Source organism: Callithrix jacchus, chromosome 5 (assembly GCF_049354715.1).
Source record: "Callithrix jacchus isolate 240 chromosome 5, calJac240_pri, whole genome shotgun sequence".
Classification (NCBI taxonomy): domain Eukaryota; kingdom Metazoa; phylum Chordata; class Mammalia; order Primates; family Cebidae; genus Callithrix; species Callithrix jacchus.
In genome coordinates, this window is record NC_133506.1 from 41,459,784 (window position 1) to 41,476,621 (window position 16,838).

A 16,838-nucleotide genomic window follows, 5' to 3' on the forward strand; every position below is an offset into this window, starting at 1 on the left:
GTCACCATCTTCTGGGCCCTCTGCAGTGGGGGATGCTGTTTCTTAGAAACTGGCTGCCCTCCCCACTGTCTTGGCATCTGATCCTTCACCTGCCCAGCTCTGCCACCTCCCAGTCCCGGCCCTTTTCTTATTTCTATGTTCTTTCTTCCCCCCCGTCTCCCAAGTCTTATCAACCCTAAGGTACCCACCTCCTCAGGCGGAATGTACGAAGGCTTCTTCATCACCATCACCATCCTTCTGTGCCAGGGCTGGGGCTGAGTACTTTACACACTTGCTATTCCCTTGGCCTGCAGTGGTGGTCCCCAGAAATCTGCATGGCTCATGCCTTCACTGCACTCGGTCTCTGCCCCAAGGTCACTTCCCCAGAAAGGCCTGTCATGATTTCTTTCTCTTTTCTTCTCTCGTTTCGTCTCTTCTCTCTTCTTTTCTCTGTCTTCTTTCTTTCTTCTTTTTTTGAGACAGAGTCTTGCTCTGTCTCTCAGGCTGGAGTGCAGTGGCACGATCTTGGCTCACTGCAACCTCCACCTCCTTGGTTCAAGTGATTCTCCTGCCTCAATCCTGAGTAGCTGAGATTACAGGCGTGTGCCACCATGCCCTGCTAATTTTTGTATTTTAGTAGAGACGGAGTTTCACCATGTTGGCCAGGCTGGTCTCAAACTCCTGACCTCAAGTCATCTGCCTGCCTCGGCCTCCCAAAGTGTTGAGATTAGAGACGTGAGCCACTGCACCCGGCCATGATGTCTTAATCTAAGTCCTTCCTCTGCATTAGGTTTTGTTCTTACACTTGTCACGGCTTGACATTATGTGTGTACATGCTCATCTTCTATATTCTCTACTTCGATAAAAGTGCCATGAACTCAGACCCTTAGATTGATCTATTGCTGCATTCCTGGTGCCTAGAACAGAGCCAGGCACATAATAGGCAATCAATAAATAGTTGCTGAATGAATGAGTGAACTGTCCCACTGAATCATCACAACCATCACATGAGGTGGCTGTGATTCTCTCCCCTATGCACTTGGAGAAACCGAGGCTGTAAGAGCCCCAACCATTCTTGGAGCTCCACACCTGTATTTCAGATGGCCTGCTGGAAGTTCTAGATGTTTCTTTCCCTGGTGTTTCCCTAGATGTTTTCTCTCATCTTAAAGCCAGTATGGTTAAAGCTGAATTATTTAGCTCTGCATCAGATTCCAAGGCACATTCACGAATTCCTCTGCTCTAGTAGCTTTCTTAATTTACACTCCTGCTTCTGTTGGTGGTACCCCTTGCCTAGATGAAGAAACCCTTTCTACACTACATGGAAAGAAACTCTGACTCTTCCCTCAACCTAGTCCTGCAAATTTGTGCTGGCCCCCAAGGTTTATCCTTTGCAGGGTCTCACTGCCATCCCCTATTCTCTCCTCTTGGCATCTCAGTCAACCCTCACCACGAATTCTTCATCATCCCTGGCCTCCCAGCTAGACCAGCAGGTTCAGAAGTCAAGAAAGGGCCCAGGCTTTTGGCTTTTGCCCTTTGGGACTCTACCCTGGGGACCCCAGGCTCTAGGGCCTCCCTGCCTCCAATTCCTTCCTTGGAGCCAAGCTCTGTAGCAGCAGCCCAAGGGATCTTGTTAAAATGAAAACCAGAGCATGTCACTTCCTGTGTAGAAGTCATCAACGAACCCGCAGTGTCAGTGAGGAGGAGGGGAAATGGGCACTCTCACACGTGGCTCACGGGAGTGTCATCTGGTGTGTTTTGACATTATCTACCGAGATTCTGAACACGTGTGCTCTTTGACCCCGCTTCTCCACTTCCTGAAAATTATCCTGCAGATATACTCATACAAGCACAAAATGATGTATGTATGAGGTTATTCACTGTAGCATTGTTCGTTGCAGCAAAAGATTGGAAACAGCATAAGTGTCCATTGGTAGGGGACTGGTGAAATAAATTTTAGGTATCCATAACACCCATTAAATAAAAGAATGAGGAAGCTCTTTTTGTACTGATATGGAATAATCTTCAAGATGTATTGTCAAGTGAAAAAGGCAAGCCGGGTGTATAGTATGTTTATAGCTACCATTCATGTAAAAAAACAAATACATGTACCTTATTTTCTTGTACATGTACAGAATAGCTCTGGAAGATGCACGAGAAAATTACACTGGTTGCCTTGGGGATACAGACTGGGCGGCTGGGGGACTGGATGGGGTGAAGAATTGCCACTAAATGCCTGTTTGGACTTTTTGAATTTTGAACCTTGAGATGTATTATCTATTAAAGATGACTTAATATTTTCAAGTGAATGAGTCTAAGATCTCATAGGATACATATACCAAGCGGCTACCTTTGGGGCGGCAATTACTGAGGATGGAGAGTGGGAATCACTTTCTTTCTTTTTTTTTCTTTTTAGCATTTCCTTAATGTTTGAACATTTTCTAAAATGTATTACTTTTGTGAGGAGAAAGAAATAATGAAGATACTTTGTGTAAGAGAATACAATTATAACTGTGCTCATGGATCGGAATCCTCTCCCTTCTCCCCCAGACAACAGGAACACACAAAAACCCCAAACCCAAATCCATCAACTCTCCCCAACCCCACTTCCCAGCTTTGCCCTTAGAATGAAATCCAAGCTCCTTAGCCTGGCTCACCCAGCACCCCCTGCCACCCTCTTGACGTGACTGCTCAAGCCTGAGCTGCTTATAATTCCTCTCACGCCCCAGGCTGTTCCACTTCTCCCAAATTTTGCTTGAGCCATGCCCTCTACCTGAAATGCCCTTCTTTGAAATCTTGGTTTGGCAACACCTTCTTCTTTTTATTTTTTATTTTTTGAGACAGGATCTTGCTCTGTTCCTCAGGCTGGAGTGTGATAGTGCTGTCATAACTCGCTGCAGCCTCAACTTCCTGGGCTCAGGCAATCCTCTCACCTCAGCCTCCTGAGTAGCTGGGACTACAGGCACTGTCACTATGCCTAGCTAATTTTTTCTTTCCGTAGAGATGGGCTCTGTCTATGTTACTCTGGCTAGTCTCAACCTCCTGTACTCAAGTGATCCTCCCTCCTTGACCTCCCAAAGTGCTGGGATCACAGGGGTGAGCCACCGCACCCCACAGATTCTTTCTTATTGTTTGTAGATTGTAGCTACTGCCTCCAAGAAGCCTTGCATCTAATCTCCACCTATCTGCCTGTCCCCCTGCGCCATAGGGCTGTGAGCCCCACAATGGCATTTGATAAACATTCTGGGTTTCTGACATCTCATTCCTGCCTTCACCCAAGCCAGGCACCTCCGATCCCAGGAGCAGTGAGAGCACCCTGCTGGAATCACCAGCCACTCTCAGCTGTGTGACCTCCAGTGAGTCACTTTACCTCTCTGGGCTTCAGTCTGCTCATTCTCTTCTCCCAGCACTCCCCAAGGCTTCTCAGAGAGGAGGCAGGTGCTAATGTCACAGCGAGTGAAGTAGAGGACAGCGGGTGGGTGTGCTGCACCATCGTTTGGTGGTGGTCGGGGGATAAGTAAGAAAGAAGCCTAAAGGTCTCTGTGTCTTCCACACCCTTCCTCAAAGATGCCTGTAGTTTTCCGTCAGATCCTTAACAACTGCCAAGTGGGCAGAGATCTCAAAACTGCTAAAACCAGCCATCCTCCCTCCCCAAAACTACACTTGTGACCCCGGAACAGCTTACACGCCTGCTTCAACTTCAAGGACAAGCCGCTTAGTTCGGACCTTCGAGGTCCTTTTAGGGCACTCACAGTGGCTGCCTCCTGCCTGTTTCTCTGCCAGTTTCGGAAGAACCCCCTCCCCACCCCATTCCTTTTCTGCTCCTCAGTCCTTCCTTTTCCTGCCTGGCTGCCCCTCCTCTCCGCAGCTGGGGACTCTCCTGATGTGCACGAAGTGCCCCCTGTGCTACCCTCAGAGCTGCTGGGTCAGACAGCTGAGAGCAGACATCTGGGGTGGGCCCTACCCCACGGATCCGCCTCTGGCTCCGCCTCGCCCCTCACCGGTCTTGGGGTCCACAGTGAAGTGATGCTCGCCGTCCAGCACGCTGTACACCAGCCGAGCACTGCTGCCATACGTGGGATCATCCGCATCCGAGGCCATCACCTGCATCACCGACGTGCCTGGGCCCGGGGGGACCAAGCGAGACAGGAGTCATCTGGGGCTGCCGAGCTTGTTTCCCCAGTTCACCTTACCCCAGGAAAGCTGGGAGAAGAGGCTCTCGGGAGACCCACGGGAGGTCATCAAAGATAGCCCCTCATGGTCCCCATCCCCACTCTGAGTCCCAACCCTCTTCCTGTTTTGAGACCTTTCTAGTGGTGCAAGTGAGACTATGGAGTCAGTTATGGATTCAAGTCTCCTTGGGGTGGTTCCCAGCTGTAGGACTCTGGCCACAAAAAGCAGCCTATCTGAGTCTCAGTTTCCTCTTCAGCAAAGTGGGGCAAATCCTAGTGCTTGGTTCACTATGTTGAGGGGATGAATTCTAAACTCCCGGCACAGAGCAGCTCAGAGCAGTTTCTCAATGACGGCAACAACCATTATTGCCAGTTACAGTCATCAGAGTCAGCGGAGCCAGGACTGGAAACCAGGGCCTGACCCCCGACCCAGGTGCCATTCTACCCACTCCAGCTCCTACTGATTCTTCAAGGGAGTCTGCCTCCTCTCCCCTGACCATGGTGGCAGGGGATAGCCCAGAGGGACAGCCCGATTCATTGGGGGTTAGAGGCCAGTGTCTCTTCAGCCCTGGCAGGAGAAGGCAGCACCCAGCCTTCCCTTTGGAAAGTCATTGGCTGTGGGCCCTGGTGCCCTCCTCACCCCTCCCCCTGGGTGCCCAGACCGCTCCCACCCCCACACTTCTCATGCTCTGCACGTAGGCTGCTGGGGAGAGTATAAATTGGATAAAAGTCCATCAAACAGCGGCAATTAAGTTATTGATTTTTGACGCTGCCTCATTAAACTGGGAGCTTCTTTTGGTCTGTCCCAGAGATGGCTCTAATTTGACATCATGTTCAATTTGACGAAAGCAGGGCTTGGGACGTGAGGCTAGACCGGGTGGGGGTGGGGACAAGGGTGGGGGAGGGTCAGGTGGAGGGGCCAGCAAAGCCATCGAGTCCATCCAAACCTTTCCAGAAAGAAGAGGGTAAGGTGGAAGACTCAAGAGTGAGTCTTGGGGGTTCAGGATATGATCCAAATGGGAGGAGACAGAGACCCCACCTCAGGGAGATGCCTTCTGCTGGGTGGCTACTGGTGGGGCCAGGCAGGTCCCTTCTGGGGCTGGGTTGGGCTCCCTGAGCCAGCAGGGCAGCATGCTGGGAGGTGAGGCCAGTTCACTGCCTGGCTAATGAGTGAGAGGCTGGAAGTGCTACTGCAGCAATTCTGCTAAGCCCAGCCTGCCGCCCGCCTCTCCCACCTCCAGCCTGGGGCCCTCGATCATTCCAGACAGACACATGTATTTATTTTTCACTCTTTTGCATTTCTCATTTCCCTCTCCAGGTTCCCCCTCCCAGCCACAGTCTCCTAAACCATCCCTGCAATGCGCCTCTCTCTTTGGCCACTCCAGCTCCATGTCAACCATCAGAGTTGCCCAGAGAAGCTGGGGAAGAGGGGTGAGCAAGCCTCTTCCCTCCTGATGCTGGCACCCAGGGGTCTCCTACTTAGGGAGGACACAGCCCCACATGCCTCCTGCTGGTACAGAGAGAAGGAAAAGGAATGATGTCCTACTAAGCACTCACGACACACTGGCTTCACCAGCCACTTAAATCCATCACCTCTAATCCTCATAGCATCTCAGAAATGCAAAGTGGACCCCCCCACCTAATATTACAGGTGAGGACTCAGGTCAGACAGAGGAAAAGATTTGACTGACGGCACAGAGTGAAGAAGTGGTGGGATTTGAACTCAGGACTCTGGAATGCCAAGTCCCTTCTGGGAAGCAGTGTCAGCACAAGCACAGTGATTTTGGGGACAGTGGCCTGGTGAACTGAGTCACAATCAGTGAAGACACTGCCACTTTTTAGAAGTTTGACCTTGGATCTGTCACGAACCCCTTTGTGCTTCAATCTCCTCGTTTTACGAAATGAGGGTGGTAGTATTACAAATCTCCTGAGATCATTTTGAGAATTCAATTTCCACATCCAGCACTGAGGACAGTGCCTGGCCCATGCCAAGAGCCCAGTAAGTGCAGGTTGTTGTCATCTCAGGAGGCACGGCACGCCAGTATACAATGGCAAAATTATGCTTCCCTCACAGAGGTACTGAAATGGGAGATGATACATAAAGCATCAGGCTCATGGTGGGTGCACAATAACTAGTGGCTGTTGTAATTGTTATGAGAGAGGGTCTCCCTGTCACTCCCCATGCATGTCCCCTCCACTCCCTGGGCAAAGCACAATGCAGGGCTGAGTGACTCCCCAGAGACATGACTGAGCTCTCTCTCTCTCCCTGGCTGCATCCCAGGGACTCCCGAGGGGATGACGGAATCATTTCCCCAATCCAGGATTCTTTATTGCAGCCATTACAGTTAATGTTGACACGTGGGAATGGTAAAGGGTCAGTGATTCACCACTGGTTTCCCAGACCCCAGGGGAATGACTTCCTTGGGCCACACACCCCCTCCCACCTTCTTTACAAGTCAGCAGCTCACCAGAATTGGCCGAAAAAAAGGTGCCAGGCTTATAGCTACTATGGGACCACCTCAGGGTTGTCCCACAGGTTCAGCAGTTTATTTATATTTTACAATGCACCATCATGTCCATTCTCTTCTGCAGACTTCACACCAGCCCTGTGATGTAGATGCAGTAGTTTGTTGGTGAGTCAGCTCTGAGGGGTGAAGGGGTGGGGAGGAGTGCCCTGCTTTTAATGTTTGCTGATTTCCATGGTGTAAATATTCCCACCATGGCCCAATTTCAAGCTACCAGCATGATATCACAAAACTCCTGAAAAATTAACGTGTGGCTCTTGTAAGCTGGTACAAGCTGACTCCAGCACAGCCCTGCACCATTCCCATTTTACAGCTGAGGGGGCTGCTATGCACAGTGAAGGGTGCAAACATGAATTAATCATTGAAATCCATTGTGAATTATATATCATTATTCAATAACTCATAAAGATTGCTTCCATTTATTAAATAACAAGTTTGTGCTAGAGACTATGATATAAGCCCTTTTTGTATATGATAGAATTTCCCAAATAAGGCCTTCAGATAGGCTCTATTAATATTTTCACTTTAAAGAGGAGGAAACGGAGGCTGAGTGAAGTTAAGTAATGAACCTCTTTGTGCTTCCATTTCCTCATTAGCGAAACAGGGGTAAGAATACGACCAAACTGGTGGATCATTGTGAGAACTCAGATTTCTGTGCTCAGCACCAAGGACAGTACCTTGACGAGTTCACCTGGTTCAGAGGCAGGTTTGAAACCCACGTGGATCTGATGTCAAAGCCCACATTTATCCGGCCTTAGAGGTAGAAGGAGGGGCTGCTTGGAGTAGAAGTAGATAGGTGTGTGTCTGTGAGAGAGGGAGGACTCAGACACAGGAGAAGGGGTGCAGAGAAAGGGAAGGACAGGAGCTGGGTTTAGATTCTCCCTCCCCTACAGCTGGTTCAAGCCCAGACTTCCAGAAGTAGAGCTGGGACTGGTTGACAGGAGCAGACCGCTGTCTGTGCTGCTGCTGCCCAGCCCTTCTGCTAAGTGGTGGTTGGGGCGTAGGTCCAGGCTGGAATACGAAGGGTTGCCCAACTGATTCTTGGCTAAACAGGATCTCAGGGCCCATGGATCCATGTGGAATGTTAGATATGGAAAGGCTTGTCCTTGGAGAGCACAGAAACCAGCTCTTCTCAACTTGGCAGCACATTAGAATCTCTTGGGAGCTTTAAATAACATTGATGCTGAGCCCCATCCCTGACCAATTAAATAGGACTCTTGGGGAGAAGCCCAGGCAAAGGTATTTTTACAATCTCCAGAGTGAATCTAAAGTGCCTCTAGGTCTAAAAACTGGTGCCCTAGACCCAACCCCTCACTGAACTGATGAGGAAATTGAGTCACAGAGGAGCTCAATGACTTCCCCAAGGACACATCATTAGTAAGCAGTAGGGAAAGATTCAAACTCAGGTCTGTCTAGCCAGCATGCTGCCCTCCTGGACTAACTGAGCCTGTTCTGAGACTGACACCCAGAAGGAAGCAGGTAGGATGATGCAGCCACCAAGTCATTAGAGCTCTTCCCAGCTGAGGTCAGCATGAGAAATCAGACACTCTTGAGAGGAGATGCCCCTCACATTCATGGAGACTGGGTGGGCTTTGGCATCTTAGAGTCCTGGTTTCAAGTCCCACCACTTCCTTATTCTATGCCTTCAGTCAGATTTTTTACCCTGTCTGATATGTTTCCTCACCTGTAACATTAAGGGGTGCCCATTCTGAGCTCTGAGATGCTATGAGGATTAGAGATGATGGATCTAGGTGGCTGCTGAAGCCAGTGTGTTGTGGGTGCCTAATAGAAGTTCGCTCCTTTCCCTTCTCTCTGTATCATCAGGAGCCACCTGAGGCTGTGCCTCCCTGGGTAGGAAACCCCTGGACACCAGCATCAAGAGGGAGGGGCCTTGCCTACTTCTCATCTCTGCGTCGTTCTGACTTGGTTTGTCATGAAACCAGAATTGCAATCTATGTCCTGGATCCCAGGCCAGAATTCTTTCTTTTCTTATCTGTTAATCCTTGCTATCTGTGAGGTGCAACTGAGGCTCCAGACTCAAGTTCTAGAGCCCCCAGGAGGAGCTCCAGCTGGTTCTTCGAGTGGGTGGTGCTGTATGGAGTGGAGCTCAGGGATTACAGACATAATTTCTCATTCCAGCCCTGTCCTTGGCTTTGTGTGGCTGTGGAAAAACTTCTCAATCTGATCGTGCCTCAGTTCCCCTTCTGTAAAATGGAGATAACACTTTATCATTCCTGCCTCCCTGGGTGTGGGAGAACCTTAATGAGGGAAAGAGATGAAGCACTCTGGAAAAGAACAGAGTTCTCAGCCGAGGTGACCAAGTGTCATTATTATGAAGACGTTTGTAATTATTATCATCCTGCCTCTTCTCTACCTCCTTTTGCCACCCCACTGGGCCTGGGGAAACCCTAGGCTCACATTTAGCTTCTCAAACATTTATAAAAAATGAGTTCCACCCCTGCTGCCAGCACTGTGCAGAATGTTTTCTATTAAAAATTAAAAACCACTTGTCGAGTCCCTGAGAACGTTCAGATTACACAGGAAACAAGCCCCCTCTCAACATCCACCCCCGCTGCCCTCCTCCCAACTCCCTCTTCGATCATCACTTAGAATGCCGGCTGGCTGGGCTGGCCTTGACCCTGCTTCCAGCCTCCCAGCCAGGGCAGCCTAATACAGATGAATGGCACACAGGAGATGAAGAAAGTGGCTGCATGGGAGGAGGCAGGTCCAGAGACAAGTGACAGAGGAGGCGGAACAGAGATGGGGGCAAGAAAGTGAGTAAGAGACAGAGAAAGGAGGGTTAGAGGGACAGAAAGTGGGACAGACACAGACAGAATGCAATAGAAACACAGAGGTTAAGTAGGAAACCAGAGGAATCCAGATACAGAGACAGAACAAATAGAACAGAGACAGAAGTATATTTGGAGCAGGAAGATGGGGGCAGAGCAGGAGGAGGAACTAGGAGAGGAAGGTGAGGTTTGGCCTGGTGGGATGAGGGGCCTCCTGCATTGCAAGCACCTTCCTCCAGTCTCCAGAGAACCCAAAACACCCTCCCCTCACCCTTTCGTTCCTTAAGGATCCTGGCTATGGACTTGCTCATCCAGGCAACCCCTGAGTGTGTGTGTGTGTGTGTGCATGTGTGTGTGTGTGTGTGTGTGTGTGTGTGTGTGTGGTGTGTATGTGGATCCACTATGTCCCCCTGAGAGAAAGCACTCTCCTACATCCCCAAGTGAGACCCACAACAAGCTCTTCTGTTACGCAGTCTAGTGACTTTATTTCAGACAGCAATATTTAAAGTATCTGTGATAGCATCCTTCTGCCTGTGGCAGAAAGCAAACATTTTTCCTTATGATTCAGTTCCATTCATTCTTCCAACATCTACAGAGCACCCACTATGTGCTAGACCCTTGAGGGCAGGATGGTAGCTTTATCACCTTTGCACCCCAGTGCCATGTGGCTACAGGGCCTGGCATACAGAGGGTGTCATGTTTGTTGAATGATTTGTTGATGGAAAAGACAAAGAGTGACAGGGATATATTCCTCCCTGTCCAGATTACCCGGGCCATAGGGCCAACTTCTGAGGGCCAGGGCCTCTGTTCCCGTCTGCTGCTTCTCCCCACCAGAAGCCTCCTGTCCCGTTCCCTCAAGCCCGGGCGGTGAGAGCCAGTGCCGTTGCTAAGCAAGGAGATATTACACGTATAGATCTTCCTGGACTTTAATTAAAAACATCTTTAGAAGTTGTCTCTGCAGAGACCAGCGATTGATTCCTGGCTTGGGCCTGCGGGCTGCTGAGCTACACTCTCTCCAGCTACGGACGGGACAATTGGAGGTTCCCAGCTTGCTGCTGCCCTCTCCAAATGAGATCCTTGGGGAACACACTCCTTCCTGCCTTCCTCCTTTCCTCTCTGTCCCCACAAGCACCGGATTTAAGAATCAGATAGTGTGCTCTCTGATTTTTTTTCAGTTTTACTTTCCTTCCCCTCTTGATCCTCAGTTTCCTTAGCTGTAAAATGGGGATGTCAATACTTGACCCAAGAGACTCCCTAAGAGGCTGAAATGAGATTAGGGATGTGAAAGTGATTTTCAAGCTATGAAGTGTTGTACAAGATATGGTCGTGACTCTTTCCTCAAAGAAAGCCATGGTTGCTGAGACAGGCAACTCGGGTTTTGGTTTCTGCTTCTGGGTCTAGTTCTGGCTTTGGCTCTTACTGCGGAATCTCAGAAAAATCACTTTGCATTTATTTCTGTATCAGTGACATGAAGACACTAATGCCTATCCTGCTTATTCCCCAGGATTGTGAGAATGAAGGGAAATAGCTCCATGAAGGCAGTGCTGGCTGATAGCTATTATTTAGTGAATATCCCAAGAAGTGCAGGCTGTATTACCAAACAGTATTTTCCCATCTATTAAAGATGCTGCTCACAGAAGAATTGAAATACATGGAAAAGTGGCTGCAGCCAGGCTCCTGCCCATTTCCACATTCTGTTGAGCCCCAGTCCCATGGTCTGGCAATGTCAATCCTATGGCATGTGCGCTATGACATTCTCCTTCCTTTGCCCATGGCAGACATCACTAATCCATCATGATATTCTTTTCTGCCTAGGCTGAATGAGACCTTAGACTCCTCAATACAGCCCAACGGTCACTACCAACTGATCTGAGTTAGCACAAGATATGAAAGTGATCTGCCACCACTTTGAGGTTGGGGTGGTGTCTTGCTCATCTGTGATCTCCACATACCTAGCAAAGTGCTATGTACATAGTAGGCACTGATATGTGTTTACTGAGTTAACAGCAACTATTTCTGTATCCTCTGTGGGGCCATATATAAAGTAGGTGCTAATAAATGTTTGCTAAGTTGGGTGACTCATCTTTGCAAGGCCTACAGAGCCAAGTACACTGGAGGCCTTGCGTATAATGGGTGCTAATAAACACTTGTGGATTTAATTCAATTACTTATCTTTATATCCCCTGCGGTGCCCAGAATAAAGGAGTGGTTAATAAATGCACAGTGAATTGAATTTCTCATTTCTGACTTCAGTATCTTCAATCGTGCCAGGCACAGTGTCTTACACAAGGTTGGCATGAATAAGTAGAGGGAGTTGAACTGGGTATGGGAGATCTGTGAAGTCCTCTTGCCATCCCATGGTCAGGTTGTGACAGCCTAGGGAAGGGGTCTGGCTCCCTGACACTGAGAGAGTGTCTAGGCCAATTCTTCTCTATCAAAACTTACTCCCTATTGATGTATTCAGCCTGAAGCTGTAAATTCCCTCTGCTGCTCATTTCCAGAGTTGTATCTTTAGCCTCATCTCTCTCCTGATGTCCAGACTCAACATAGATCCAACTGTCCCTTTGACAGCTGAACCTGGATGTTCAGTAGACACCTCAATCTGAACTTGCCCAAGAATGAATTCTTAATTTATTCTGCAAACTTGCTCTTCCTGGAGCAGTCCCCATCTCAGCCGCAGCAGCTCCATCCATTCAGTTGCTCAGGCCAAAAAACTCAGCATCATCCGTGTCTCCTCTGCCTCTTATTCCCCACATCTAATCCCTCATAAACCTTGTTGGCTCTACCTTCAGTGTACGTCTAGAATCCCATCTCTTCTTACCATCCACACTGGTCCAAGTCACCGGCACCTCTTGCCTGCACTATTGCAATTGCTTCCTCATTGGTCTCCCCGCTTCCAACCTTGCCCGCTACAGTCTATTTTCAACATGGCAGCCAGCAAGTCATTCTTTTTAAAATATAAGCTGGATTAGGTCACTCCTCTGCTCCTCATCTCACTCAAAGTACAACCAAAAACCTTTCAATGGCTACCAAGTCCTGCGTAATCCATCATCTGAGGCATCTAGACTCCAGATATTCTCCTACTCACTCACTCCTCTTCAGCCACAGACCTCCCTGCTATTCCTCAAACACAACAAACACTCTATGCCTCAGGACCCTTGCACTTGTTGTCCTCTCTGCCAGGAACATTCTTCTTTTAGCTTAGTGGTTGTCCACATATGATCTCTAAGCCAGCAGCATTAGGGATTTTGTTAGAAATGCAAATATTTCTACCAGCCCAGATCTCTTGAGCCAAAAACACTGGGGGACAAGGGCAGCAATTTGTGTTTTAACAAGCCCTCCAGGTAATGTGGATGCACGAAAAAGTTTGTAAACCAATGCTTCTCAGAGCTCCTTGGTTCCCTTCCTTCAGATCTTTATTTAGATGTCCTCTTCCAGAAAGCGAGGCCTTCCCTGACCCCTTTACCTAAAATAGCAAAATAGCCTTCACCCTAAATTTCTTTATTCTGTATAGCACTCACACCACCAGGCATATTAATATTATACACACACACACACACACACACACACACACACACACACACATACATATACTGTTTTTTTTTAGACCGAGTCTCACACTGTCACTCAGACTAGAGTGCAGCGGCACAATCTTGGCTCACTCCAACCTCTGCCTCCCCAGTTCAAGCAATTCTTGTGCCTCAGCCTCCTGAGTAGCTGGGACTACAGGTGTATGCCACCATGCCTGGCTCATTTTTTTGTATTTTAGTAGAGATGGGGTTTCACCATATTGCCCAGCTGGTTTGAACTCCTGAGCTCAGGCAATTCACACGCCTTCCAAAGTGCTCGGATTACAGGCGTGGGACACCGTGCCTGGCCTATTTTATATTTTTAATTATTTATTTGCATATTATGCATTTGCTTATCTCTGTCCTGACTTTCTCCCTGCTATAGTATGTAGGTTTCCTAAGAATCTCCAATGTCTGGAACAGCGCCCGGCACATAGCAGGCACTCAATAAACATCTGATGCTTGAATGAACTGTCTCAATGCTCAGAAGGGAACTTGGAGTCCAGGGGGCAGAAGTCAACCAAGGTCATGCAGGGAGCCAGGCCTCCTGACTGTCAACTCAGGAACCACTTGGCTGCATCAGGCTTAACATGACTGGTGTGCCCCTGCTCAGAAGCGTGGCTCATCGGTGGCCCCCGGCACACTTCCCTTCTCTTTTAAGCTGTGAGTGGTTTAATTTGCAAGCGCTGCTGCCTTTCATGTCCCAAGCTGCGTCCCTGCTCCCTCTGATCTCGGAAACTGCCCGGACCCTGGTGCTGCTTGTCGGCCCCGCCCTCCGCAGCCGGATCAGGAGGCTCAGTAATTGTGACTGATTTTCAAAGCTGCCTGGAGTCTCTGCAAGCACCCTAGTGTCAGATTTGCTTCCCCTTCAAAAAGTTGCTCAAATGAAATAAACTAATTTAATTTCTGCTTTTCCCTTCCCCCTCCTGGGTTTCCCAGCTAGTCCAAATTGAGTCCCCTTCCCTCCCAACTTTTTTCCTGAGTTGAATGTGAGAGTCAGTGGTCTGGGAGAGGGGGTCGAGGCAGGGCTGGGTCTCCGTAGGCTAGTGCTCATAAACTGGGGGCTGCCTCTGCCTCCTACTCTCTGCATGACCTTGGATGAGTCCTTGCCCTTCTCTTGGTCTCAGTTTCCCCACCTGTGAAACAAGAACTCTTGCCATTCCAACAGCCTGGGAGCTATGCCCAGCAACTTGCTCTGCCACTGACTTGATATGTGACTGTAGGTACTTTCTTCTCTCTGAGCCTCAGTGTTCCCATCTGTTCAATGGGGATGCTACCATCAGTCCTGCCACCTCTCAGAATTGCAGTGAGAGTGAAGGGGTCATGGAGGAGCCCCCATGGTGGAGTTGAGGCTGCTCTTCTCCCGCTACACCTCCCCATCCTCAGCCATTTTCCACAATGCAGTAGATGGCATTTTCTAAAACGCAGCATTTCCCAAGTCACTCTCTCGCTTAGGCCTTTCCCAGCTACCTGCTTTACTCTAGTCCTTCAGATGGGGCTCCTGCTTCCTTCTCAATAGAAAGCATCAGCTCTCCTCACATTTCTGGCCTTTTCTATGAAGAAATGTGCAGGTCAGTTTTAGGTGAAGAGAGATGAGGCCATGAGTTTAAGTCAGTAGGTGGGGGCTGCTGGACCTAGAAAGTCAGGAACTTGTGTGACTATGGCTATGCCACATGCACACACAGGCTTTAAAGGGCTTCCTGGCTAGGCTGTGTCTGATGTCTTCAAGGGGACGTACATTTCTGTGTGTGTGCACTTCCCTTTCCATGGGCGCAATCGTGTGCGGTACTCCTGGGTGTGTGCAGTCATACCCTGGTAAATGCAACTGAATCTGTGTCTGGGGGCTCAGCCATCTCGTGTGAGACTCTATCCCTAGCTGGCTGGATCTTGGCGAGCTGTGGCTTCCTCTGGGCTGTAGACAGAGCTGCCCGTCTCATTCATCTGCCTGTCACTTGGGCATATCACTGTCTCTCTGAGCCCCAGTTTCCCCATTTGCAAAATTAATTGCTAAGTTCTTGCCAGGCCCTGAAATTCCACAGGTCTTTGCCATTGACAATATCCAAATTTATCTCTCCAGCCCAGACCTCCTGTGAACCCACGTATTCAACTGCCTTGTTCAAGATCTCCACTCAGCAGCCTAATAGGTTTTTCTAGCAACATACTTCACACCAGACTCCTAATTTCCTCTCATCCCCCAAATCTGTTCCCCCCATCTCAGTAAATGGAGAGCCATCTATTTAATTGCTCAGGTTACAATCCTAACAGTCATCCTTGAGTTTTCTTTCTCTCACACTCTACATCCAATCCATTAGCAAGTGTTTTCAGCTCCACTTTCAAAATATATCCAAAAGGCGATCTCTTTTCAACACCTCCACTGGTACCATCTTGTTCCAAGCCACCATCACTTCCTATTTGCAGGCCACCCGCTTCTGCTCTTGCCCTCTTTTCTACCCATCTATTCCTCATGAAAGAGCCATGGGTCCTGATCATGTCATTCTTCTGAGCAAGTCGTTCCATTGACTTCTCAGCTTGCCCAGCGTTAAAGGCAAAGCCGTGGCTATGGTCTACGTGGCTGCATGAGCTGGTCACCTTGTTTCTTCCTAACAGAATTCAACCCCAGGGCCTTTGCCTGTGCCATTCCCTCAGCCTGGAATGCTCTTCCCCCAGGGCCTGTGCTCTTATTTCCTCAGGTCTTTGCTTCAATGTTACCTCTTCAGAGAAGCCTCACTGGACCAATGATCTAGTTGTTCACTTGCTTATTGTCTGTCTTCCTTAGGAAGAATGGGCCCTGCTTGAGAGTAGGGGATCTTCTGTCTTTTCACTGCCGTGTTCCCAGGGCCTAGCACATAGTAGATACTCAATAAATGTTTGTTGAATGAATGAATATACTCATATAGACACGGCATTTCACATGCACACACGGGCCTTAAAGTGCTTCTTGGCTAGGTGTGTATGCAAAACTTTATACATATTTGAACACACATGTATATCAGGCATGCATGTGTGCCTGTGTGTGTGTGTACACCAGTCTGCACCCACATCCACAGCCCCACTGTTTCCTATTTCCCCCTCATTCCTTGACCACCATTCTCTCCAGTTCACCTTCTCCTTTTCCCAGCTGGCTGCTTGCTCATTATCCCAGCAACCTGCCAGATTTGGCCTAACCTGGGGAAGCTGGGCTGACAGTACCCTTCCCAAGAGTCTAAGTACTCCTGGCCACAGTGAGTCAGCGATGGAGCGTGGCCTAGGACCCAGGGAAGCTGCTTCTTGTCTAGCCTGGCTTGCAGATGACTTAAAGTAACATGGTAGGAAGGAGATGCCCCTTACCCATGACTCCAGTTTCCACCATAGCTCCCGGAGCCCTGAGCTAAGTGGGGCCTGGATGGTCAGCAATGGTCTGGAGGTTTCACAGTGGGAGAAGGCAGAGTTGTGCAGCTTTAGTCCCAGTGACCTGCTGCTGTGTGCATGACCCTTTCTAAGTATGGCTGTGTCTGATGTCTTCATCAAGATATACATTTCTGTGTGTGTGCACTGCCCTTTCTATGGGCGCAATCATGTGTGCAGTGCTCCTGGGTGTGTGCAGTCATACTCAGGTAAGTGCAACTCAATCTGTGTCTGGGGGCTCAGCCGTCTCTGTGTGAGACTCTGTCCCTAGCTGGCTGGGTCTTGGCGAGCTGTGGCTTCCTCTGGGCTGTAGACAAAGCTGCCTGTCTCATTCATCTGTCTGTGCCTGTGCCTGTCTGTGGCTGCATGCCAGGGGAGCTGGGTCCTAGGATGCTCATGTCTGCTTCTGGCTTTTGCCTCTGT

At 49.2% G+C, this 16,838-nt stretch overlaps 1 protein-coding gene across 5 annotated transcripts in view; it reads right to left on the minus strand.

The window, feature by feature from the left end:
• Window positions 1-16,838, minus strand: part of CDH22 (cadherin 22) — a 133,247-nt gene that overhangs the window by 48,795 nt on the left and 67,614 nt on the right. For 4 of the 5 annotated variants that reach the window (XM_035298744.3, XM_054255411.2, XM_078371789.1 and 1 more), the window contains exon 4: window positions 3,978-4,097. The exons of the other annotated variant lie outside the window; for it this stretch is intronic. In XM_035298744.3, coding sequence (XP_035154635.1) covers window positions 3,978-4,097 — 120 coding nt within the window. The remainder of the gene's footprint in view (window positions 1-3,977; window positions 4,098-16,838) is intronic. 5 annotated transcript variants of the gene reach the window in all.